The following is a 25,492-nucleotide window of genomic DNA, read 5'->3' as shown; positions in this document are numbered from 1 at the left end:
AATAAATTCCATTGAACATAGTGGGAATTAATTCCCCAAATGCACATTTTAAGTGCATACTCTACTGCATTCCACAGGAATTGCTTCTCTTAAGCAAATTGCTTCTCTTAAGCATGGGATGTCTTAAAGAGCATTAAAACAGTTGCTCTTCTTGAAGGAATAAACAATTTTTCCATCTAGATTTAAGTTATTTACTAGTTTGACAGCAAAATGATAACTGGATATTGGTACAGAAGATATCAGAGGACACAACAGAGAAATGGTGAGCTTTACTGAAGACACTTTGAAATATGCTAAAGTGGTGGAAAAAGCTGCTGAAAGTAGGTTTATGACACCCCTGCATTCTATTCCAGCATTACAGCAGACTGAACAGGGTGGAGGGTGCCTCCAGATGTGTAGTGTTACCAGCCAAAGAATATTGTATAGCTATTCTATCTTTCCCATTTTAATTTGTAGTTGTCACATCTCCTTAATGACTACAGTAATTTTCCTAATTTATTAAAATATTTATAGCCCTTTCCTTATCAGCGCTTCTGTACCCCTAACTGTAATCCTATAGACAGATACAATATGTAGCAAGAAAACAAATCATCACACATAGCAAGGCAAAGCTATGGTCACCAAGGCCCAAATCTTAGGTGAATGATCAGGTCTTCACTTCATAATGAAATTCCGCCAGTATTAGTGTTAGCCTGGCCTCCCAGGACAAGGCATTCCACAGTCAAGAATTTAAGCCAAGGAGGTGTTCTGTTTCATATATCTAGGTTTTATTGATTCCAATTACAGGTAGATTCTGGAAAATTTACTGTAGAATAGGAAAGTTTCTCAAGCCCTGATTGTTTAACAATAGCACTTTTAAATATCTAAATTAAATTAGTGTCCCTGATCAACATTTGTTATTTGTATTCATGTGGGACACTATTTGTATGGCTGAGGCGGATCAATAACAGACTGTGACTCATGAGGCACCATTGTATTTCTGGCTCCAGCTAATAAACTTAATGACTCTAGAGGAGGGTTTCTCAACCTTGGGAACTTTAAGATGTGTGAATTTCAACTCCCAGAATTCCCCAGCCAGCATATGCTGGCTGGGGAATTCTGGGAGTTGGTCCACACTCTTAAAGTTTCCAAGGCTGAGAAACCCTGCTCTAGATGGACCGTGTTTTAGGGGAATTCTGTAAACGCAATGAACTACTATTAACATCACATTATGGAAGATAGGGAGAAAAACATATAATCACAGTCTTGTTGAAAATCGCCAAAGCAAAACATACTTCAGGCTGCAGCAAATGTCGACCTACCTAGACTCTCACCCGCCAAACCAGGGCGGCATTCATTTGCATATGGGACGCTTTGCTTTTTACCGTTGCTTAGCAGGGAGAAATCCTAAATCAAACCATAACCTAGAATATCTGTCTAACCCCGATTCTTTCTATCTCTGCGCACAAAAATGCATATTAGGAAGGGGGGATGTTGGGACGCCTATGCAGCCCCTCCTCAGTCTGCAGTGCACCGGTGGGTCATTCATTCAATATAACGGGCAAAGGAGGGATATGAAACCCTGCTCTTCACCTACGCACGTTCAAAAGCCGAAAGACCATAAACCTTTGCGCGACCGTCCTGGAAAAGGAAGTGACGTTTTGAAGCGACAGGAAGTAGCTGAGAAATGTGAGCTCTGCGCAAGCGTGGTAATAACTCTGTGGTTCTGTTTCAGAACTGAGCGGTCTCTGTGGCAGCTCTCTCTCGGGTGATCTTGCGTGTAATTTTGTGACCAGCCCTGAGGTACCTTTGCCAAGATGTATGATGCGGACGAAGGTGAGTCTTTTATTAAGAAAGCTGCCTGTCTTCACCTCTATATGGGGGCTTTGTTCCACAACATTTCTGGTTCCTAAAAACTGTTGGTTTTCCTGGTGGAATCCGAGGCTGCCTGGCTGCCTATTAATCATTCTACTATACTGCTAAAGATCGTGGGAATACACTTTGAGAATCCAAAGGGTTTCGATTACATTATTGCAGCCATTATTATAAGATCTAATCAAGTCAGGCCGATATTGCTACTCTGTGCTTTAGGCTTGGAGGACGATACTGTAGCATAGGTCCAAGGGGCTGATCAATGAATCCCATAGGCTTTTTTTCCTTGTAGAATTGTAATGCAATGATATAAGTGAAGTTGCTTGAATAAGAGTCATTGTTCAACTTCAGGTTAAACTGGGTATTTTAATTGTATTTCAGGAAAACAAGTCAACTTCAAAGCCTGGTTTATGAAGTGTCTGTTTTAATGCATAATAGTGTAAAGTATGCCGTGTCTAAACTCTTGAGAATAGCTGTGCTGCAGTTAAGTGATAGCATGGCATTTTCTGTGCAGCTGTGTCTGCTTTTGTTGTGGGAGCTGATTTTTAAAACTTCTTTTCAGATCTCTCACCAATATATTATAACAAACTATACAAACTTTACAAACTATAAGGCCCTCCTTTGGTTAGAAAAAAGATATTTGGCACAAATGGTGAAGGCTGTTGGCATAGGATTTATAAGTTAACATATGTATTAATTTTCTCAACCGGTACAGACCGGACCAGAAACAATATCTAGTGTTTCTTTTCAGTTATTCAATCTTTCTGTAACTTTTAATCTGTATTTGTCATGTTTGCTTTAGCAGACAAATGCACACACAATTGTTTGGAAATGTCCTATTGTGTTACATGAAACTTATTCCCAGATAGTTGCAGAAGACATTTTCTTACTCCTGTAGTAGTAATATAGTTAGAAATTTTCTGTAATATTAAAAACAAATGCATTACTTAAATTATTTACTGGTAAATAATTTATAAAGAGATCTCAGATTCTGTTTCTATACCTGTGTTCAAGGTACTGAAAAGTTGTTACTACTTGGACTTTATTAGCCAAAGATTTTAGAAATAAACATCAAGAATAATAAACTATTAATATTAAAAATAATACGTTGTATGCAAAAGATTAGAAAGCTGCTACATAACTTCCTTGCATTTTCTCTCCCCCTTCTTTTTTTGACAGATATGCAATATGATGAGGATGATGATGAAATCACTCCAGACCTGTGGCAAGAAGCATGCTGGATTGTCATCAGGTAACATTTCATATTGCAAAGATAAAATATGTTGTATTCCCAGAATTAAAGATTTTTTATAACCTGTTTACATTTCAGGAGAAAAGAAAACCACATACACAACTTTTTTCAACCAAAATCAGGGCAGGCAACCTAACGATGCATGTTTATTCAAAGACGTTGCACTAAATTCAGTAGAAACTACTCCCGAGTAGCAAAATATTCAAAAGAAGTGCCTTGTGGAGTATGCAAGCGTAAACAAATAATATATTTTTTAATTATTAAAATAGCTGAATTTTTTACTAAGCTGGCCTGCTTATTACCATCTCTGCATATATATACATGCCCAGTCATTTTGTTCTACTTTTTGTGTTTTGAATGCATTACACAGCCATAGTTCTGAATATATATGCATGGGATTACAGGTTTGAAGCCCTTAATTTAGGCCAGATTGGAAAAGTATTTCTCAATAGAGGCAATGATATTTTGCATCAAGGCAGGAGTATGTTGATAAAGTAGCATAATACATATTTTGAAATGATAATTATAAAACAGTGATTATACTCCAGTGAGGTGTACATTTTATCTACTATATTAATCCTCTCTAATTTGGTGCCTTTGGAGAATTGTACTTCCAGCATAAACATTTGGCCATGTTGGAATTTATAGAAACTGTAATGGCAATACATCTCAAGGCCATGTGGTTGGGGATATGCATTGTGTTATCACTGATTGTACACTGCTTAAAATTACGTACATTTTATTCTGTTTTCTGTAAATCACTTTATATTCCGTGTAAAATGCTAAATACTTTCACTATACTTGATATGAAAACTTTTGAGCTTACTTTCAAAACAGTTCTAGAGGAATTTTTAAAATGAATATGTTAATCCATTTAAATGTTATTTTTGTTTTTTATTCAGTGTTTTGATTCTGTGTTTTGTTACATTTTCCCAGAATGCCTTTGTTAAGGGCTTCTGTGCCTAAATATCTTGATTAAATGTCATGCTGTCATTTCAAATATATATATATGTGAGAAAGAAAGCTTGTTGCACAATTGTTGGTCTAGAGAAAAGGCTATGACAAAGTGAATAGGATTGGGTTCTTGGTGAAAATCCTCTTACCCACAGACACATGTTTTATTCTGTTGCCAGTGTAACAGGGAAAAAACTGTTTGAAGAGCATTAAAAGTAGATTATATATTTTTATATGTTGACAATAACAGCTATAATTTTGACTGATCCATTCATTATGCTTATTTGACAAAAGTACATTTTAAAAGTGTTGCTGATTGTAAGCTATAATAAATTAAAGCAGCTACTAGTAAAAAATTTAGATAGCAAGTGCCACCAAGATGTATTCATCTCTTATTTCATATAGGTGGGAATGCTTCTTTTTAGATTGTCTGTGCTATAATAAAGATGTGAATCTAAACATTGACTGGCTCTGAAATATTTTCCAAAGCTCCTATTTTGATGAAAAGGGTCTAGTTCGACAGCAGCTGGATTCTTTTGATGAGTTCATTCAGATGTCTGTGCAAAGAATTGTAGAAGATGCCCCACCAATTGATTTACAAGCAGAAGCTCAACATGCTACTGGTGAAGTGGAAGAACCGGTAAGAGACAGTTCTGTTTTTAAAGACAGTATAAAGCACAAGTTATGATGACTGCACACAGCCATTTGTTGTGTACACTAAAAGTACTAGCTGAGAGTTTTATAATGGAAGAATAAATGTGCAGTCTGAAGAAGAAGATATAACTCTGCCATTTTTTAAAAAATAAATCTGATTTGATTAATTATGGGCAGTATGCTATGCAGGGCATTAACAGTTATTTAGTTCAAATATTCCACCCTGTTATTTCATTTTTAAAAAAGCCCCACACAGCAGGTTGTAGCATATTAGTTACAAAATAGCAAGGAAATCATGCACACACGTACATACATATATACCCCCACATACATGCTGCCTCTCATCAAAAAGACATCTGGGTGGTAAATTATAAATATAACAAGAATAGCCATTAGGTATTTCTTCTAGAACTTAGGTGTTCAGCAGATCCATATCAGAGAAGATACTTTGCCAGATATCTGGGTCCTAAGCCATGCTGTTATATGGATCCTGAAAATTACTTGGTTGCAAACTGGCAGTGAGTGGAGTGCTTTCAGAACAGGTGTACTAAGCTTGCCTTTTCTTTTTCCCTTGTTTGAGGCATTTTCATTTTTGGATATATCGTAATGGCAACCACTATTATGGTGGTGAGGAAGAGGAGGCAAAAATGGAGGGGAGGAGAGGATGGCTAGAGCAGCCTGCAGAGAGAGGAATTACACCAGATTTGCTTCAGAAAATGTTTGAGGAACTAGTCAGTAAGCTGAATCACTTGATACTAAATTGACAGCTTTTGAAAAAAGAATGGATGAAAGACTTGTAAAGATGAAAGAGGAGTTGAAAGAAGAAGCTAAGAAGATGGAAAGCTCTGTAAAACAAGTGTTTGAGATCTAAAACAAATCAATGACAAAGTGGAAATTTTGGAGAGTAAGACAGAAGCTATAGACAGAGAGTTGGAAAGAGAACTTATGATTTATGGTTTTGATGATTAGACAGCTTATAGAAAGAAGAGTTATGTTGTAACCATAGAGTGAGAGATAAATTTATAATTGTACTTATAACTGCTGTAAAGAAGATTGGAAGTTACTTCTTTGTATTGTTTTTCTTTCTTTTCTATTTTTCTTTTACCTTTCCCCCCTTGCACTTTTCGTTTTCTCTTTGATTTCTTTCTTTTTCTTTTTTCTTCCTTACTTTATATTCATTGTATTAGTTTTTATCTTCCTTTTTAGAAATCTTTAATAACAATTATATTAAAAAACCCCCCAAAACAGTTGTGATATGTTTGTGTTAGGCTATCCAGTTCATCAGTATAGCTGTAACATATTGCACTAGTTACAGTTACTAGGCCAACTTCATAGGTAACCCGCATGCAGGGCTCCCCAAGTTTATTAACACCAAATTAACATCAGCCTCTTGGAAGTATTATACAGGAATCTTGCTATTGTAGTGTATTTTAATTAATTAATTAATATTTATTTTATTTTAATATTTATTCTGCTTTTACTGTAAACTGCCCAGAGTTGCTCTGTAGTGAGATGGGTGGTGACAAATTTGAAATATTAATAAATAAATAAATAAATAAATAAATAAGGAGCAACACCAAGTTATATATCCAGTGCAAGCTCTTCCAAAGCAGATGATATAACTTTCTGAATTCCCAGAGAATGTAACTGGCTCTCCAAAATGTTCCTTTTTTGTCAAGATTCATCTTCAGTTTCTTGACCCTCATGAAAATGTTTGTACAGCTTCTCCTCACTTCATATTTTTGAGAAAGGTACTGTTGAATGAGATGTCTAATTGATGCCAAGTGTTTGTTATTTTCAGCCACGTTATCTTTTGAAATTTGAACAAATTTATCTGTCCAAGCCTACACATTGGGAAAGAGATGGTGCCCCTTCACCTATGATGCCAAATGAAGCCAGGCTCAGAAATCTTACGTAAGAACCATCTCCTCTATTATTTATTATAACAAGCAAGGGTTATATATTTATTTGAAGTACAGTACACTGGTGCAAAAGAATCCTGATTATATTGGTATTTAAATGATGAGTTATTTGAGAAGATATTTGTTTGACTTTTAACGTTTTCTCTGAAACATATTGTAATTTTTCTTCCAAAGGTATTCTGCACCACTGTATGTGGACATAACCAAGACAGTTATTAAGGAAGGAGAAGACCAGTTGCAGACACAGCATCAAAAAACATTCATAGGAAAAATTCCAATCATGCTGCGATCCACATACTGCCTATTAAATGGTTTGACTGATCGTGATCTTTGTGAACTGAATGAATGCCCTCTTGATCCTGGGGGCTATTTTATTATTAATGGATCAGAAAAGGTAAGGTTTAGATATATTCAGGAAGAAAGCACGAATAAGCATCTTTTATGTGCTTGCTATATCATAGCTTCAGTCCCTTTTGAACTTTCATCTTTAACTTTTAAATTTACATTTTTTTCTTAAAAGAAATGATTAAAAAATCCTACCGTATTCTTTGATTAACCATCTAGTGTTCTAGGTGTCTGGGTGTCTAAGATTACATTTTATGTGAGGAAGCTGCAAGTTTTTCACAGTTATTTAGAATATTAGAATAAACATGAGAGGCAGTTTTGGTTGAAAGGCATATAGAGTGCTTCATTTTTTACTGGAGGTTGGGACTCAGAATTCTTTGTACCATGCCTGTTCTGTCATGGTTCTTTTCACAAGTGAAAATAATAATAATATAAATGTAATTATAAATAAATAATTACATTTATAATGTATGTATATTATGACTCCCAGCATCTCTGTGATTACAGTTTGAAGTATTCCAATGGATTATTTATGTATTAACAGTAAAACATTTAGCAGTTAAACAATTTTAATGCTTGCTTATATTTTCCAAAAAGGTTCTGATTGCTCAAGAGAAAATGGCTACAAACACAGTATATGTGTTTGCAAAGAAAGATTCTAAATATGCATACACAGGAGAGTGCCGTTCTTGCCTGGAGAACTCCTCTCGACCAACAAGTACCATATGGGTTAGCATGCTGGCCAGAGGTGGGCAGGTGAGAATTTTCAATTCATACCTTAAAACCTAGGGATTGATAAATGATCAAGTGACAGGTGATCATCCTGACTCTCCTGTTGGTATTAGGCTTGCCTTGATTTGCCAGGATATTGGATTCCTTTCATCTTTTTTTTACCTTCCCAGTCTAGATTGCAGGGGTAAAAAATGCAGCCCAAGGTCCAAAAGTGGTCAGTTAGAAGTCCTGTTAGATCTCCCAGAGTCTCTCCCCTCCTCCCTGAAGGACAATTTTGCTTGGTTTTATATATTTTTTAGAAGGTTAAAAGGAGAACTGGGTACCTTAAGGCACCATTTCACCCTTAAAACCCTCAAATGGGACAGTTACAACAATTCCTGAATTGTGGATGTGGGTTATCTAGACCTTTGGCACTTTGGATTCAAACCTGGGCATGGGCAGAAACTGCATTGGTTACTCTTGTGGATACTTTGTGGTGACTTGGGTGGAGGGAGCCTGACTATTATTGTCTTGCAAATGTGTTGTATTTGTTTTGTCTTTAGGGTGCAAAGAAGAGTGCAATAGGTCAACGCATTGTGGCAACTTTGCCATATATCAAGCAGGAGGTGCCCATCATTATTGTGTTCCGTGCATTAGGTTTTGTATCTGACAGAGACATCTTGGAGCATATAATTTATGACTTTGAAGATCCTGAGATGATGGAAATGGTAAAGTACATGATTCTGTATATTAATTGCTGACTTAAAACAGTGTGTATTGTTAGATACGTTTTTCTTGCATGATGAAACCCCAAAATCAAAATGAGTGGCATACAATTTCATGTTTACCTTGTCCATACAGAATGGGAAGAGTTATGTGAGATCAGACCACAAATTTGTCTCACCTAGAATTCTGACTCTCCCAGTGGTGAACCAGATTCCCCTAGAAATTCCTCAACCATCCTCCACTTTGTATGACCTTACAGTTCCCCACAGAGGCATACCAGCTCTGGTACTACTGATATATAGCTGTTGTGACATTGTCTTTGATTGCTGCTACATAGCACCCATGCTACTGATCTTCCCATGCCATGCACAGTTTTATACTCTGTTTGTTCTTTCCTCCATGCTCCCTTTTTTCCAAGCTAAAGAATGCCTGATTTTGTTCTTAGAATATGTGATCTTCTTGATCACCTGAGATGAAGCTGACAGGAAAGGTTGAACTCCTCTTCTAGCTACAAGACAAAGACTGAAGCTGCTTCCTGTGAAAACCACCTCTCTTTAAGCTTTTGCTCTGCCTTCTAGAAGGAGTGGCTTTCTGTGAACTCTGTCTTGAAAAAAATAGGCTGATAATAAAAGAGAAAGAAGAGAGAAGAGACCACCAGCGCTTTCTCTGCTGTGTTGTCAGGGCACCTGGAGAATCATGCAGCCAAGAGGGCCCCATGGCCAAACAGAGTGGCCTAAGAGTTGGAAGTTGAAAAATTTAATCAATCAGTCAATCAATCAATCAATCAGTCTAAAGCCCTGCCTTCTAGTTAGAAGAGGTAGAATTAGCTCTTTCCTGTTGAGTTCATCTTCTTATGACCAGAAAGGTACTTTATAGTAAGTCCAACTATAATTTCCTAATTTTACCTCCGAAACCTAGAGATTACATATTGCTATCATGACTTGTAACCATTGATAAACTTTTGTTTCACAAGGATGAACAGTGGAGAAGTGGAACTTGTGACTCTTGGCTATTCTTGTGCATTTAATAATATATTTCTAGGTTCCAAGAAGTTCCCTGTAGATGGTAACTCTGTCGTTTTCCTTTTATGCATGCAATAGGTTAAGCCCTCTTTGGATGAAGCATTTGTCATTCAAGAACAGAACGTTGCACTGAATTTCATTGGTTCAAGAGGTGCAAAGCCTGGTGTCACTAAAGAGAAAAGAATCAAGTATGCCAAAGAAGTTTTACAGAAAGAGATGCTTCCACATGTTGGAGTCAGTGACTTCTGTGAAACAAAAAAGGCTTATTTTCTTGGGTATGTATTGATAAAGAATACTATTCTTTATGTGCTCATATTGGCTAGGGATTATGACAGTTGAAATCAACATAGGTAAAGGGTGGGGGGTTTCGTGTTATAATATGAAGTCAGAGGCCTGTTGGGGGAGAAAAATTATAAGAATGAAGCATCCTCTTGCTGCTTTGGGAGAGAATATATAAAAGTATATTTATTTATGATCCAATGTATTTAAAAGTTCCTTAACTGATTCAGTGTGATGCAGTGAAATGGTGTCTTAAAAGCGATTCTACCATTAATGTTTTAGAAAGGAAAACTGACCTACTTACAGTATCTTTATTAGGTAAGTCAGAGGTCCCAGAATAGAGTATAAGTCTTAATATTCTTCAGAACTTCTCATTAGGTACATGGTGAACAAAATCAAAACAGGAAAGAAGAAGACGGAGAATTGCATCTGATAGTATGTGATTCCCTGAGGATTTCTTCTCTCTTCTTAGAGAATTTTACAGAAAATATTTGGACTTTGCTGCAGGTTGCACAGAAAAGGATAAAAAGAAGAACTCAAGTTGTGCAAGCTCAGACCTATGTATTTATTTAGACTTGTTATAATTCATGAAATCATCATCTAAGATGAAATGGGGGAGGTTGGTGTAGGCATTGAAATTGGACTGCTCCAGATGAATGTAGGATGCTTTCTAAGGTTTCTGTTTTGGAAACAATTATTCATCCTGCATATTTTTAAAATAGAAAATCCATAGTTAATCATAACTGTCTTCATCCTTACATAGAAAGCTTGCTTGATATATAGAAAACAGAAGCTAGACAATCTGATATAAAAAAAGAAGTTGGAAATATTTATAAAGTAGATACCCTGTGACTCGTTGGATCATTCTTTCAGAGATATTTCCTTACCTAAACAGAGAAACAGAATGACCAATTCCTCACGCGCAGACCCTCCCCGAGTCCCTCCCTCCCTCCCTCCCAAAGGAAGAAGATTCCTCAGTGCCTTACCAGATTCTTCAATGCCTTCAATAATGGCAGAGCTTCTAATCTGTTGCCTTCACTGGAAAAGTTCTTAAAAATTCAGAGATGTATCTGCCTTGAAAATAGCCCATGTCATTCATATTCAACTGATTAGCACAGACGAACATCAGGAGCTGACATAGGAAATGTGTTATGACATTTTGTATTATGTCATAAAATATTTTATGATAATTTTATGTCATAAAATGTTTTATAAAATTTGCCAAATTTCAATTCTATGGGGGTCATGGGTCCTCGATTTTGGATACATTCTGTAAGGAAGCCTATCTGAGGTACCTTGGTTCAAAAATTGTTGGCCTATGATGTACCATTTTGTCCAGTTAAAGGTTACAAACAGACACCAGAGTTTTAGTAGTATATAGATAATTAATTTTTTTAAAAAAACTATAGATCTCACATTGGATAAATCATCAGTAAGGGTGGAGTATGTCCTCAGATACTGGATTTAAACATTGCTTTAAGCCATTAAGTTTGATTCTGTATAGTGTGATATACTGTATGAATCCAACCGTTTTGATTTGTAAGCCGTGGTTTATAGTTTAACATTTTATATGAACTAGACAGCTATGGCTTATTAAAAAACATGAAACAAATTGTCACTTAGCACAATATGTAAATAGTGAATAATCACCCAACTTTAAGTAGCATAAAATCTCTTCCTTCTACTATAGATTCTACTGTTGAATTTAATCTGTATACCTGAATGACTGTACACATATTCAGAGTTTTGTTATCTACAAAATTCCTGGTCCTTCATGATTCTAAGCACCATATTCAAGAGATTGCCTAGAGAGCTCAAATTCTCATTATATTTAATTAGTATGTAATATAAAAATAGTAAGGAATCTCCAAATGTGAGAATAGCAAGAGATATATGAGAATGTCATACTATCATCTTACCTTGGCATGAATTTTCATGTGGAGAAAGAGGTTAATAAGAATGGAAGAGTGACTTGATTCTGTTGAATTGTTCATACTGCATAATTTCAAGGGAGTTGAAGTAGTTGTGGATTTACATAAGGAGCAATAACGGAGGCTGCAGTGATCTTGCAGGAATGAATTGTGTGATTTGGATAGAACTGCATTAAAAACAAAGTTGAATGGTGCTAAGTAGAGCTTTAAAACTTTTGGTAGCAGATTTAAATGGCATGCAGTGAGATACTTGTGATGGGATGACAATTTGTTTTCCTGAATAGAGGATAGATTGGGCAGATTCCTTCATTGGGGTAAATTGTTGATTTGTATTATGTAAGTTTTTGAAATCTGAACTTCTACCTTCCTGTAACCTACCTCAATCTCTGTTTCTCAGGTACATGGTTCATAGATTGTTGCTAGCAGCCTTAGGGAGGCGGGAGCTAGATGACAGAGATCACTATGGCAACAAACGGCTTGACCTTGCAGGACCATTACTTGCTTTCCTCTTCAGAGGGTAAGTGCAACAAGTGGTCATTATTACTTAAGATCATGTAAGTATACTTCCCTTTGTTGGAAAGTTATGCATAAATAATATGTTGGCCTGCAGGGTAAGATGGTTGATGGATGAATGTGGTTTGAATACAAAAATGAGTTACTGGTATGAAAGGAGTATGAAAGAAGTGCATTGAGGTGGTTTGATCATAGAAGATCAAACCATGGGACAAATATATGAAGGAAGAGTAAATGGGTCAAGCTGGAGGTTAGCTAGAGTTAATGGGATCCTCAAAAAGAGAGAAATGACAAGTTTAAAGAATACAGGGCAATATATGAATTGGTACATTGATAAGTGCATGGAAGCAAAGCTGGTTTGCCAGGGTAGGATAGGTATAATTCATAGTATAGTTGTAAACTAATCTATTAATTATACCTTTTCTTTTATCTCCTTCCTTTAATGTCTTTGCTTTCTAGTTTTTTTCCCCCTTGTCCTTTGCATAACATTGCTTATCCTGGAAGAATAGAATAATGCATGTTTCAGGGCTTGTTGACTTTACATCCAGTGAAGTCTTGTGTTAAGACCCTTTAATTGTGCATTAACTGTCAAACCAACTGAGGTGTATCAGGATTATTGAAACACATTGCTCTTCTGGACCATTTGAAAGAATGTTCAACTCTTCTTTCTAAACACTGCTTAGATGATCAAAGAGATAGAAAATAGTGGAAGGCATGAAAGAGTTTGCAGCTCAGCCTGGTGTTTTACTTAAGAATTTTTTCTGAAACATAACAGTTGAACAGATTTATTTATTTTGAATACTTCATTGTAGAATGTGAGGTTTCATAGTTGCATCTGAGTGCTTTAAATGCTCTGGGATTGTTGAAAAGACTATTCATCCAATATCCATCCTGAGAATGTTAGTCCCATCGCAGTCTAGTTTTAACTGTGGTTAATCTTTTGCAAATAGAGACCTTTCTGTTTAGTATTTTGTGAGGAACATTATGGGGAAATATGCAAAACTGGACTTATTGTTATACAATGTTTCTGTTTTCTTAAACAGAATGTTCAAGAATTTGCTGAAAGAGGTTAGAATATATGCCCAGAAATTTATTGACAGAGGCAAAGATTTTAACTTGGAGCTGGCAATTAAAACAAGGATTATATCAGACGGTTTGAAATACTCATTAGCAACTGGCAACTGGGGAGATCAGAAGAAAGCTCACCAGGCTAGAGCTGGAGTATCACAAGTAAGTGTATTGTCTGTTGCATGAAACTGTGTTTGTTTTAGATATTCCTGCCATTCAAATTTAGGTTCTTAATGTTATCAGCTCAGAGGAGACCTGATTATATCACCAGAATTCTTTTTAGAGAATGCTAGCTATTCTAGTCAATGGGTTGGCTGAAATATGAGAATTTTAATTTTATTTCCCTGATTTGTTCTTTCCTAAATAAATAGCTCTTTACTAGCCTTCTTTGCCCCATCCTCTGCCCACCCTTTACTTGTTCCCTCTGCCTTAGCTTCTCTTCTCAGGGCCTCAGTATCTTAACCCTGAGTCAACCCCTTCCTTTTACCAGCAGCAGTCCTAATTCTTTGGCATGAGATTATTTGCTTCCAAATGGAGCTTTCATCCAAACTTTTCTTAATACCAGTTGTACTGTATATCTATGTTTGTGCCTCTTCCTTCCCTCTTAGGACTTAAAGTGACCTCTTTTGTTACTGCGGATATTTAGGTGGGGGGTGGGAAGAATAGCCAGTATTTTAATCTGTAGGGGAGAAGCTTTTTTAGAATTAAAAATTCTAGATTTCCCCATCTTCCATGTTGCAGACAATGGCTGAGGCTCTCTGATTCATTCTGATAATTTTATGGGTGCCCAAGAAATTTGCTGCAGTTATAAAGGAATTGTAGAATGAATCTTGCCTGGGTGAGGAAAATTAAATTCAGCTGAGGAATTACAATGTTCAGAGAATGCATCCTTCTTTAAAAAGAAAATAAAATTGCACTTCTGTGATAGGATTCAAGTGATCTTCCACCTGAGAGATTAATTAGATTTCATTCTTGATTAAGTGTGCCCCCTGGTGCTTCTTGATCATTCAATAGGTCAGAATTAAACTATGTTTAATTACATTAGTAAAATGTGATGCTTAAGTTATGTGTGATAAATGCTGCAAATAAAACTCTTATAACTACATCGTAATCCTTACCTTAGTAACATATCTTTTAGAGCTGGTAGTGACAAGATTTAGGTTTTGTATCTTATGAACAAGCCTAAAAATGTCCTTGATTGCATCTCTTGAAGGTATTGAACCGTCTCACCTTTGCTTCTACCCTTTCCCATTTGCGACGCTTAAATTCTCCTATTGGAAGAGATGGTAAACTAGCAAAGCCCAGGCAGTTGCACAACACCTTGTGGGGAATGGTTTGTCCTGCTGAAACTCCAGAGGTAATGCAAATATTGTATTTAAGTATCTCTATACCATCAGTGAATGGAATTTCCCCATTCCATAATTGGAACTGTAAGATTTTTCCATATAAATTAGGCTAATTTACATAGGGTAATTTGGTTTGCATAGGAAAATTGCAGTATAAATGATGTCTGGTGAAAAAGAATATGTGGAAAGTAAGAGTTTCCATGAAAGATGCCTTCCCCTTATTATTATCATCTTCCCTTGCAGCATTTAGTAGAGTGTCTTTTCAGATTTTTAAACATCTTCTCAGGTTATAATTGGTGGTAATGAAACCCAGTAAATTAGTCTAAGGGATCTGTGAATTGAGTATTATCCTTGAACAGAGGCAGGCACATTTTTGTTAGCCACAAGGAACATTTATAGAAGTCTTGCAGCGAGTGTGGCAGTAATGCAAAACAACTTAGGCTAGGATATTCCTTTTCTCCCATTTCTGGGGAACCTGGAGGATTTCTCTGATTTTTAAAAAATGTTAGTTTTATTTTCAGGCTTTTGCCACACATTTCTTGTTTGTTTCTACCTTGGAATGGCAGGAATGTTTTAATAAACCAGCTGCCAAAATTCAGGGCAACTATTAGGGGGTGCTCCAGAAACCTTAAAAAAGGGTTTCACAGGTTTTGCCTGCTACCAAATGTACCTCAGAATCTGTTGTCATACAACTGTTGAGTCTTGCCCTAAATGGTGTTACAACTTTGAAAATTGTCAGAGCTTTTGTGCATAATAGAGCTTGCGAAGACTGTAAAAACTAAGCCATTCTGTGTGTGTCCTTAGGGTCATGCTGTAGGGCTTGTGAAAAATCTTGCTCTAATGGCCTATATCTCTGTGGGGTCTCAACCATCCCCAATTCTGGAATTTTTAGAAGAATGGAGTATGGAAAACCTGGAAGAAATCTCTCCAGCAGCAATTGCAGAGTAAGAATAAAAGTTAAATGCAGTGGAATTTCATTAACTTCTACATGGTTCACTCTAAAGCAGCATTCTTAACTGTTTCCTTTTTTCCTTAAGTGCCACAAAAATATTTGTAAATGGTTGCTGGGTTGGAATTCACAAAGACCCAGAGCAGCTTATGAATACGCTGAGGAAACTGCGGCGTCAAATGGACATCATTGTATCAGAGGTAAATTTTGTTGTAATTCCAGCTGTCCTGTAGAGGTGTCATGCTAGACTAAAAAAATGGCTGGGGACAGACAATAAAGTATGTGGAGCTAGAAAAAGATTTGCGATTTAATTTAATTTTTATTTAATTTTGATGAATTAAAAACAGTATGATTATCTCTCTGAAGGCCATGTGTGACTCAAAACCTTGGGCTGTTCCCCTTGACTCTTCAGATACTCATTTGCTTTTATCTGATTGGTAATCACCATTAAGCTTCAAAAGCTTGCCTGAAGACCACCATTTTCCCAACTTGCAAAATGTCAGGAGGACATCTGGGGACATGGTGTTTCATTGTGTTGGCCTGCCTTCTAAAATGACCAGTTTAAAGTGTTTATGAGAATGGTGTCTTCTCACGCAGGTGTCCATGATCAGAGATATCAGGGAACGAGAAATTCGCATTTACACTGATGCTGGTAGGATCTGCCGCCCACTTCTAATTGTGGAAAAACAAAAATTGCTGCTGAAGAAGAGGCATATTGACCAATTGAAAGAACGTGAATATAACAACTACAGGTGGGGCTATCCCCAGACATTCTCTTTTTGTGGGAATTAATGTTTGTCTTTCCTCTTCCCATGAAAAGAAAATGCTTTTCATGGGAAGAGAAGAGAAAATTCCAGGCATGAGCTGGAAGGGTCATTAGCCAATGAAAGTGCATAACCAAACAAGTTCAGCTCATGGGAAATTAATTGTGTGTGCTACAGTGTTGCGTGGAAATGGATAGGAATTGAAAAGAGTGTTATGTTATTGATGATTTAGTCTAAGGTCCAAATTATAGAAGAGGCGGATAAAGCCTTCCCTTTTGAATGCAGTTTTAGGAATGAGAAATATTTTGTCTGAAACATTTGCTCTGGATTGAGGTTAAACAGCTTTTGTTTGTGTGATAAGGCCCTGCACTGTTTTGCAAGATCACAGTGGGCATTTTCTAGAGTGATTTGACTTTGCTAGTACAGCCCAAGTGCTACTAGGAGCAATTCCTGCCACCGTTTTGGAGAGTTGTGGTAGGAAGCAGCCAATTTGCTGATCTCCTCACTAAGTGGAAGGTAGTTCTATCTTTACCTGCTTGCATTCCTCCTCCATTCCTCAAAGCAACAAAGGCATTTTTGAAACCACCAGAGTTACTGTATGCTAAATATGGAAGCTGCCAAAAGATAGGAAATATATGTGAACTTCTGGATGTTGCAGCACTTCCCCTTCCTGTCTCTTTTCCCAGCTTGCTTTAGAGATTCCCTTTTGCAATCCTCTTTTGATAGCCAGCTGGATAAATGGGCTCATTACAGATTCTTATGTTCAGAGTTGTAGTGTGGCAATATTCAGTACATTTGATTTCTCGTGGATTGGAAGGCTAAGAAGGTAGAGCAAGTTAAGAAATGCATTGAATTCTAAGAAATTGAGACATTGGTTTCTGCAGTATATGCTTTAAGCAAAAACAAAACAAAATCACAGATTAATAAAGGAATGGGGCAAATACCTGTTCGTAGTTGTACATGGACAAAATTATGTGTAATGTCATCGTAATATTTCTTATGTGCATGCTACACTTTTAGTTTTTCATTAAACTGAATGATATGCATCTTCTTGGAACTCAGAGAGAGATAGATGAGAGCTCTGAATGTAGTTGAATTAATTAAAAAAACAAGAAAGCAAGTTAGTTGGATTCAAAAGGGTCATGCCTAATCCTAATCCTAGTCCTAAAATAATTGAGATGTTTTGTTTAGCTGGCAGGATTTGGTGGCCAGTGGTGTAGTAGAATACATTGACACTCTAGAAGAAGAGACTGTTATGCTGGCTATGACTCCAGATGACCTGCAGGAGAAAGGTGTGGCGTATTGTTCAACATATACACACTGTGAGATTCACCCTTCCATGATTCTAGGAGTTTGTGCATCTATTATCCCATTTCCAGATCACAATCAGGTTTGTTGGACTTTACTTTATGGTAAATTAAGAGTTTATATCTTGATAGAATAATGTTTTATTATACATTTATTTTGAAGTTTTTTTTTTTCATTCCTAACACTATTTCTTCTTTTTTAATAGTCTCCTAGGAATACATACCAATCTGCTATGGGGAAACAGGCTATGGGAGTTTATATCACCAATTTCCATGTCCGTATGGATACGCTTGCCCATGTCTTATATTATCCTCAGAAACCCCTTGTGACCACACGTTCTATGGAATATTTGAGGTTCAGAGAGTTGCCAGCAGGTATGATTGCAAGTTGCTGAGTAGTATTACTGATACTTCAGGTATAAAAACTGGACATTTAGAGAAGCAATCCAGCATCCTTGGCCTCCATTTCTTAAAGGAATCTGCCAAAGTGTCTTTTTTGAATTGTTATAAATATTGATGATTCCAGAGTACCAGTAATGAGTTATCACTGAGATGTTTTTTGGATTTGATGGTTGGGTGTTTCTCAGTTGATGATTTAGCAATAGCAGCTGTGTTATCTTTAACACTGGTAGTGAGAAGAGGTTCATCTCAACAAGATTGGCTAGCTAAGAATATAACTTTGCCATGTACCATAAATCAGTTAGGTTTCATTAATACATTGAGAAGCATTAACACCAGTATGTCTGGATCACAGAGAAAAAGCATTACAACTTGGCTTTTCCTGCAGTGGGCATGTTGTTCTTCCTGGACCATCTCTCTGCAGATTGCCCTCTTTCTTTGTTTTAGAGCAGAAAGGTATTTCAGCTGATATGAGTGAGTTGGATTTTTGGGAAGAGTATTCAGAAGAATAATCAAGTTTTCTGCTTCACAGTTTCTCAAAATTTCCACAATATGTTCTTGTTAATCTGTAAATCACATTTCATATGTGCTAACAACTTTTGTACCTGAAATAATTCTTAGCTTGCTCCTTAAATTAGCCCTGTTTGTTTGATATATTTGTCAGGGCATAAATTGGCATAAATTGTAGCATGGCAGTGGTTAAAACTGTTATTAGTATTCCTTAGATGCATTCTTTCTATTTATGCATCTTGTTCACACCTATCTCAGTTATTGATTGTATTTGGGTGTGCCCATTCTTATTACATTTTACACAGAAGGCAATGTTTGTTTTTCAGTTTTAACAAGCATAAAATATTTATAAAAGTTCCAGGTATGGCTTAATTAGCCAGTTTAAAATTCTCAGGATGTTTACACTCAAGACGGTCCAGTCTTCTTGGACTGTGGACAGCAAAGGAACGGTGTTTGGAGACTATTCAGGAGTAGTAAATTCCATGCCTGTTCCACACCAGAACTAACTTCTACCGATAATGCTGCCAGGTTGCTCCATAGGAGATCATTGGGTGTGTTTATATGCCCATCCCATCATGATGTAGAAAGCAGCACATAACTTAGAAATTAGAGCTCATCTGGCATTAATATTCTCTCTGTAGAGTGAGAAGAGGGGTGTGTGTAGGATAACTGAAGTATATTCTTGAATCTCTTACAGGCATCAACTCTATAGTTGCCATAGCTTCATATACAGGATATAATCAGGAGGATTCTGTTATCATGAACCGTTCTGCTGTTGACAGAGGTTTTTTCAGGTTTGGCCTGTTAAATAAATATTTCACGTTATCCCACTTCTGTTTACCCCGTTAGATAAATTAAATACTTCATATGCCTATAGGAAATATGCCACTGGCTTTCAAACATTCTTGGTATGCTTTTTGAAGCATTCTGTTTTATCAAAGGTTTCACCTCAATGGAACATATTCTTTGTAGGTCTTAATCATCAACTACTTTTTAATTTTTTTTTTTTTTTTTGCCAGAAACCTACCTTTTCCCTACACTTTTAGATTAAAGATTATTTGTGGGAGTGGTGTTAGTTCAGAGGCTTCAAATCTCTAACTCCAGTGGATATTTTAGCAATTTACGTCACATTTCATCACGTTTTCTCCCTCTGCTGAAGAATGTTAGATCGTGCCTCAACCTGAATTGAAAGAGTGCTGTTTGACTTGGAGCTGATGATGTCACTTCTCTCCTCAATTAGGTCTGTGTTCTATCGCTCTTACAAAGAACAGGAGTCCAAAAAAGGATATGATCAAGAAGAAGTGTTTGAGAAGCCTAGTCGTGAAACATGCCAGGGTAAGAATAGCCAGACAGTGCCTAGGAACACCCCTTGAAGACAGGGACAGTAGATAGCTGCTGAGTTATAGAATTTCCTAAGTTTCACATGCTTATGTTACTATAATCTGCAAAGAAGAATATGATTTCACAAGGGTTACAACTGAATGTCACTGACAGCAACAAAGTTATGCAGATGTAACATTAGTCTATAAAGGGGTCTAGCAGAAGTGGATTTTTCTTTCTGAATTCAGAATGACACTGCAGTAAAAACAAACAGTATTAGCCTTCAAATGTTAACCTCTTAGAAGAGTGAACAATCAAAAGCACTGGTCTGGAAGCACATAATATTTTCTTCTTTTCTCAGGGATGAGGCATGCCATCTATGACAAGCTAGACGATGATGGCTTGATTGCACCTGGCGTACGCGTCTCAGGAGATGATGTCATCATTGGCAAGACAGTAACTTTGCCTGAGAACGAAGATGAACTGGAGAGTACCAATCGTCGTTACACCAAGAGGGATTGCAGCACTTTTCTACGAACTAGTGAAACTGGTATTGTTGATCAGGTCATGGTTACCTTGAACCAAGAAGGATACAAATTTTGTAAGATAAGAGTAAGTATAGGAGGTATGCATGATTTGTCTGCAAGAATAAATCCAGCATTCATGAATAGTTGGGGTAATTGATTATCTTGCTTATCTCTCCAGGTCCGGTCTGTCAGAATACCACAAATTGGAGATAAGTTTGCTAGTAGACATGGTCAGAAAGGTACCTGTGGTATCCAGTATAGGCAAGAGGTAAATGCCTCCAGTTTTATTGGTGATATAGAGGACATCGTGTTTAGAAGATTGGATTTGAGATAATGTCTTGGTCTTTACATTACATTACAGTTGCCTTTTTGACATCGGTACTCAAGTGCGGTCAAGCCACCTTAACAATTACATCGATTTTATTACAATTTTTAGCCAGCAAAAGCACCTTAACAGTAAAGCAGTAGAAAACAATACATTTAGAAGTCAGTGAAGGAACTTTGTGGACTTCTGTGAGATAAGGAGTTCTGAATCTGCACCTCTCCTGAAAAGGGCCTATTTGAAATACTATACCAAGCAGGGCCTTAAGGTCGAGGAAAGTTCATATGAAGAAGGGACATTGGTCTAAGGCTATTTAGGCCATGTAGGATATCACCGGGCTTTTAAACCAGGTCTGAAATATGCCAGAAGCCAACACAAATATCAATTTATTATGTTTCCTGTTCTATTCAGACTGGATTGCTAAAATTCTGAGAGAGATTAGAGAATTCAAAGGTTGTTCTATATCAAAACATGGAAAATATTTTACAGTAAGAATAGAATTAGCATATACCATATGTACTCACATATAAGCCTGTCTGTGTATAAGCCGACCCTTGAATTTTTAATCAAAATACCATGAAAAATGCACCCACAGATAAGCCAACCCACATGTTTCATGTATTGGTTAAAAATTCAAGGGTCTGCTTATCTGCAGATGGGCTTATACATGAGTATATACGGAAAATATACAGGTACTTTAAAAAAGTATTACAGGTAGTCCTCATTTAGTGACTGCTTCAGATACCTATTCACAGTTACTATGGTGATTAAAAAGTAACTGCATTTACGACCCTCGCAGCATCTCTCTCAGCCACATGTTCACCATTACAGTCAGTTAATATGTGTTGCCCTGTGCCTGTCCCTTTTTTTTCTCTCCCCCCCCAGAACAGAGAGATTGCCTAAGCAAGCTATCTCTTTCTGAGCTGCTTTTCTCCTTTAAAGTCCTAAAGCAGGGTTTCCAGCTGCTGCCTGAAATTGACAAGATGCTAATTAGTTTCACCCTAAAGGCTTTTGTTTACCTCCTAAGCTGCTACCTCCAGCTAGGCAAACAGCTGGTGCTAGTGTATTCCTTTCAATGTGTATTGCCCATTTTGTGCCTGCTTACTCTCTTGTAATCCCTTCCTCTTCAATGAATGTAAATAAAAACATCAATTCTCTTCTTGCTAATTATACCAGTGTCGGGGTGAGCATTCCAAAGGTGGGGGAGTGAGGAAAAAGGGCTATAAGATTTGCCCTTTACCCATCTTCCTCATGAGTCAAGTTCTGAAAACCTTCCCTGTTTGGGCTCACCCGGCTGTTTGAGGTCATATCCTTCTGATGCTGTAAAGCAAACATAAGCTGAAATAAAATTGTAACCACAGTTGTGGTCATGCAATTTTTCATTTAGTGACTGCTTTGCTTAAGGACCCAGTTGCCAGTCCCAATTGTGTTGCTAAACAAGAACTAACTGTACTGTATATACTCGAGAATAAGCCCATCCGTAGATAAGTTGAACCCAATTTTTGGGTGTATTTTGGCACCTAAAATTCTCAGCTTATCCATGAGTATACTGTATACGCTAGGTAGTGGGAAATTCATAATAGATCAAATACCTGATGGAATAAAGAAATTGTACAGTTTACTTTGTGACTTACATCATACAAAAAAGCAGAAGGCTGATTATAGATTAAGCAAACTATAATTGAGATAAGATGTTGCTGTGAAGAAAGGAAGCGTGATTCTGATCTGTTTTCATCTTTAGGATATGCCATTTACCTGTGAAGGTATCACCCCTGATATAATAATCAACCCCCATGCTATCCCTTCACGAATGACCATTGGTCACTTGATTGAATGTCTTCAAGGAAAGGTAGGTCTTGCTACTTAGAGTTGAGATATTATCTTCATTTTACTCTCTTTGAGAGTTTCCAGGGGCATCTCTGACTCTAGCATACACAGCAAAGGTTGAATCAGATTGTCTTTACCTCTTGCAATCTGAAGCCATTTTATTTTCAAGTTAAAAAGCTAACTCTCTGGACTGTGGCGTTATTCTAGATGTTGGGGAAAGGCTTGAACACAACCCATAAACTTGCATAATATGGTCTAAACTCCTTTTAACGTTTTCTTTATATGTTCATTTTTCCCTTCCTCCAAGGAAGTCAGAGTAAGTACTATATAGTCCATTCCCCTGATTTTAGGCTTGCAGAAGCACTTCAGTTTAAGTAAAGTGACCCAGTGAGTGCTACACCTCAATGGGAGTTGAAATATAATCTTCCCAGTTTCAGTCCATACTGTTATCATGAGGTACATTGTAGTAATCTCTCCTTCCCTTTTTCCAGGTGTCAGCAAATAAAGGGGAGATAGGCGATGCTACACCTTTCAATGATGCGGTCAATGTGCAGAAGATTTCAAATTTGCTCTCTGATTATGGCTACCACCTGAGAGGAAATGAGGTAAGTTGACACAATGGCTGTGATGAGTCTCATTCTATTTGGTCCCTGCATTGATACACTCTTATAACGGTATTCATGGAGTAATTACTTTTTGCAGGTTTTGTACAATGGGTTTACTGGTCGCAAAATCACATCACAGATCTTTATTGGCCCCACTTACTACCAGCGACTAAAACACATGGTAGATGATAAAATTCATTCCAGGGCAAGAGGACCTATTCAGATCCTTAACAGGCAACCTATGGAGGGTCGATCTCGGTAAGAAATAGCTGCCTGCTTATATGCTTTCCAATTTGTTTTTATCTCAGTAAAGTATTGAAGCCATAGTCCTTAGCAATCTTATTCAACAATGCCCCTGATTTCTGAGATTTCCCCAGACCTTTTCATAGCTTTCAGTCATATATTTGCAATTGTGAGGGCAAGGAACATAATAACAGTGAGACCAGAAATGCTCAGGAACCTTGATGGGAGTGTTAAAGTATATGGTAGAGAATGTCCTTTTGATGATTTTCCATTGTGTAGCTTGTGTTGACAATGTGCACATGTAGCACTTCTTTGGAGCTTTTGGTATCTTCTGTTTTGTTTTTTTGTTTTTTTTTTAAGTTTTCATTTCATTAGAAACATTTTTTGTGCATGAGCTGGCTTCTCCTCTGATAGCTTATTGCATTATTTGGGGGCAGGAATGATGGGCAGCACAATTGGTCGTCTTCTAACTTGGAAAAGTAAGGAAGTGGACTTGATTTTTTTTCCCCAGTGATGGAGGACTTCGTTTTGGAGAGATGGAACGAGATTGTCAGATTGCTCATGGAGCAGCGCAGTTCTTAAGAGAAAGATTGTTTGAAGCCTCAGATCCATATCAGGTTCACGTGTGCAACTTGTGTGGGCTAATGGCAATAGCAAACACCAGGACCCACACCTATGAATGCAGGGGTTGTCGTAATAAGACACAGGTATGTAAAGAGGGTAGGAAAATGCTGCCCATTCCATTCCATTCCTTTAACATTCATCTTCATCTCCCCTTGAGGTACTTCTTCCAATACTTGTCTATCTACCACGAATCCATTATATTCAGAGGTCACTAGCTGCAGGAGGGAGAGCATAAAACCGATCCTTTCAGAGGAGTTAGGGAGATCTCTGAAATAATGCCAATGAATTTTAAAATATGGAAAACACCGTATCTTACAGTATTATAAAATGTCACTGACTGCAATACTCTTTGCTTTTAAAGGGTATCTTTCTTTAACACACTATGGTGATGACACCAAGCTCTACTTCACCTTCACTTCAAAGAGAGTGGAGGTGCTAAGTTGATATGCAGATGTGGGGGGTGGGGGGAGACAGGACTCAGCTTCCAAGCAATGATTGGCTGCAGGTCCAGGGCCAGTTAGATGTACATTTCAAAGTCTTTTTGAAAAAACCTTGGAACCCCTAATACCTCAAGGGGTGTATCACATAAATCAGCCAAAATGTTATATCACCTTTAAGTCCTTCCCCATCCAGACTAGGAGGTTGATACCTCCTTGCTGCTTTCTCATTTGCAGCATGCTGTATGTTGAAGGCCTGCCCAATGAAGCTTGGCCAATGCTAAGCCCCACTTAGCTTAGCTTAGAACTAGTAGAAAGACAATGTCTTTCTAAATTTGCTTACATTTCTCAGCTTGTTCCTGAAGATGTTTCTATCACTCTGTTACTTCCATGGCCTTTGAAGCCTTTTAAGAATTATTTCATGGTGTTCTCTTCTGAGCTCCCTACCCACATCTATGAGTTTTTTAAACTGAAGATAAAGTACATTTTTTGAATGAAATGTTTTTGTTAATATTTGTTAATCTCATTTTTCAGATTTCTCTGGTGAGAATGCCGTATGCCTGCAAACTCCTTTTCCAAGAATTGATGTCGATGAGTATTGCACCTCGAATGATGAGTGTGTAGCCTTCAAACGATTCCCGACTGTTTTCCTGAAATTCTTATTGTCTGCTTTAATCTTTCTTTTTAAATGCGTTTTAAATCCCAACCGGTGTTGCATTTTATTGTTGAAGTTTTTCAGATTATGTATGTGTGAGTTTTATGTTTTATGTAAATAGAAATAAAAGCTTTTCAGACATTCACTAAATACTTTATTGAAATTACAGCAAAAATAGTAGGAATTAAGGGACTAGAGAGGCATGACTGGTTGGTAGTTTTCCAAAAAATAAACTTGTTATAGATGAAAGCCACTGTCTCTCTATATGCAGTATATATGGTTCAGCTTTCACAGCTCAGTACTTTCACCTGCCAAGAAAATAAGAGTGGGCTTTAATTTAAGGAAATGTGTTATTCCTGAGGTGCATTTCAGAGAAATGAGATGCTCTAGAGATAATCCAAGGTATTTCCTTGAAGCAATAAAAATCAC

General features: G+C 37.1%; 2 protein-coding genes across 2 annotated transcripts in view; one reads left to right on the top strand and one right to left on the bottom strand.

The window, feature by feature from the left end:
• Positions 1-1,659: 1,659 nt before the first annotated feature.
• Positions 1,660-25,215, top strand: POLR2B (RNA polymerase II subunit B). The gene is made up of 25 exons (XM_007427010.4): positions 1,660-1,815; positions 3,031-3,103; positions 4,547-4,697; positions 6,513-6,625; positions 6,808-7,027; positions 7,576-7,734; positions 8,253-8,417; positions 9,516-9,712; positions 12,045-12,164; positions 13,204-13,390; positions 14,442-14,585; positions 15,379-15,518; positions 15,612-15,723; positions 16,121-16,275; positions 17,479-17,677; positions 17,801-17,969; positions 19,201-19,297; positions 19,744-19,838; positions 20,185-20,435; positions 20,529-20,618; positions 22,414-22,521; positions 22,991-23,104; positions 23,202-23,362; positions 23,859-24,054; positions 24,943-25,215. The coding sequence occupies exons 1-25, from the start codon at positions 1,797-1,799 to the stop codon at positions 25,030-25,032; spliced, it is 3,525 nt and encodes a 1,174-aa protein (XP_007427072.1). The 5' UTR covers positions 1,660-1,796; the 3' UTR covers positions 25,033-25,215.
• The window catches only part of IGFBP7 (insulin like growth factor binding protein 7), a 27,543-nt gene continuing 27,245 nt past the window's right edge, over positions 25,195-25,492 (bottom strand). Inside the window, exon 5 of the mRNA XM_007427011.4 lies at positions 25,195-25,371. Within this exon, the coding sequence (XP_007427073.1) occupies positions 25,352-25,371 (20 nt within the window). The 3' untranslated portion in view covers positions 25,195-25,351. The remainder of the gene's footprint in view (positions 25,372-25,492) is intronic.

This window comes from Python bivittatus, unplaced genomic scaffold (assembly GCF_059951505.1).
Source record: "Python bivittatus isolate LINGU-HERP-01145 unplaced genomic scaffold, Pbiv_v1 ctg000520_np1212, whole genome shotgun sequence".
Lineage (NCBI taxonomy): Eukaryota > Metazoa > Chordata > Lepidosauria > Squamata > Pythonidae > Python > Python bivittatus.
This window is presented reverse-complemented; position numbering and strand designations above follow the sequence as displayed.

Excerpts from the sequence above, each read along its gene's own strand:
- POLR2B (XM_007427010.4), top strand. Across the intron at positions 15,724-16,120 it reads TGGACATCATTGTATCAGAG|GTGTCCATGATCAGAGATAT; the intron begins GTAAATTTTGTT and ends CTTCTCACGCAG. Across the intron at positions 22,522-22,990 it reads TTGAATGTCTTCAAGGAAAG|GTGTCAGCAAATAAAGGGGA; the intron begins GTAGGTCTTGCT and ends CCCTTTTTCCAG.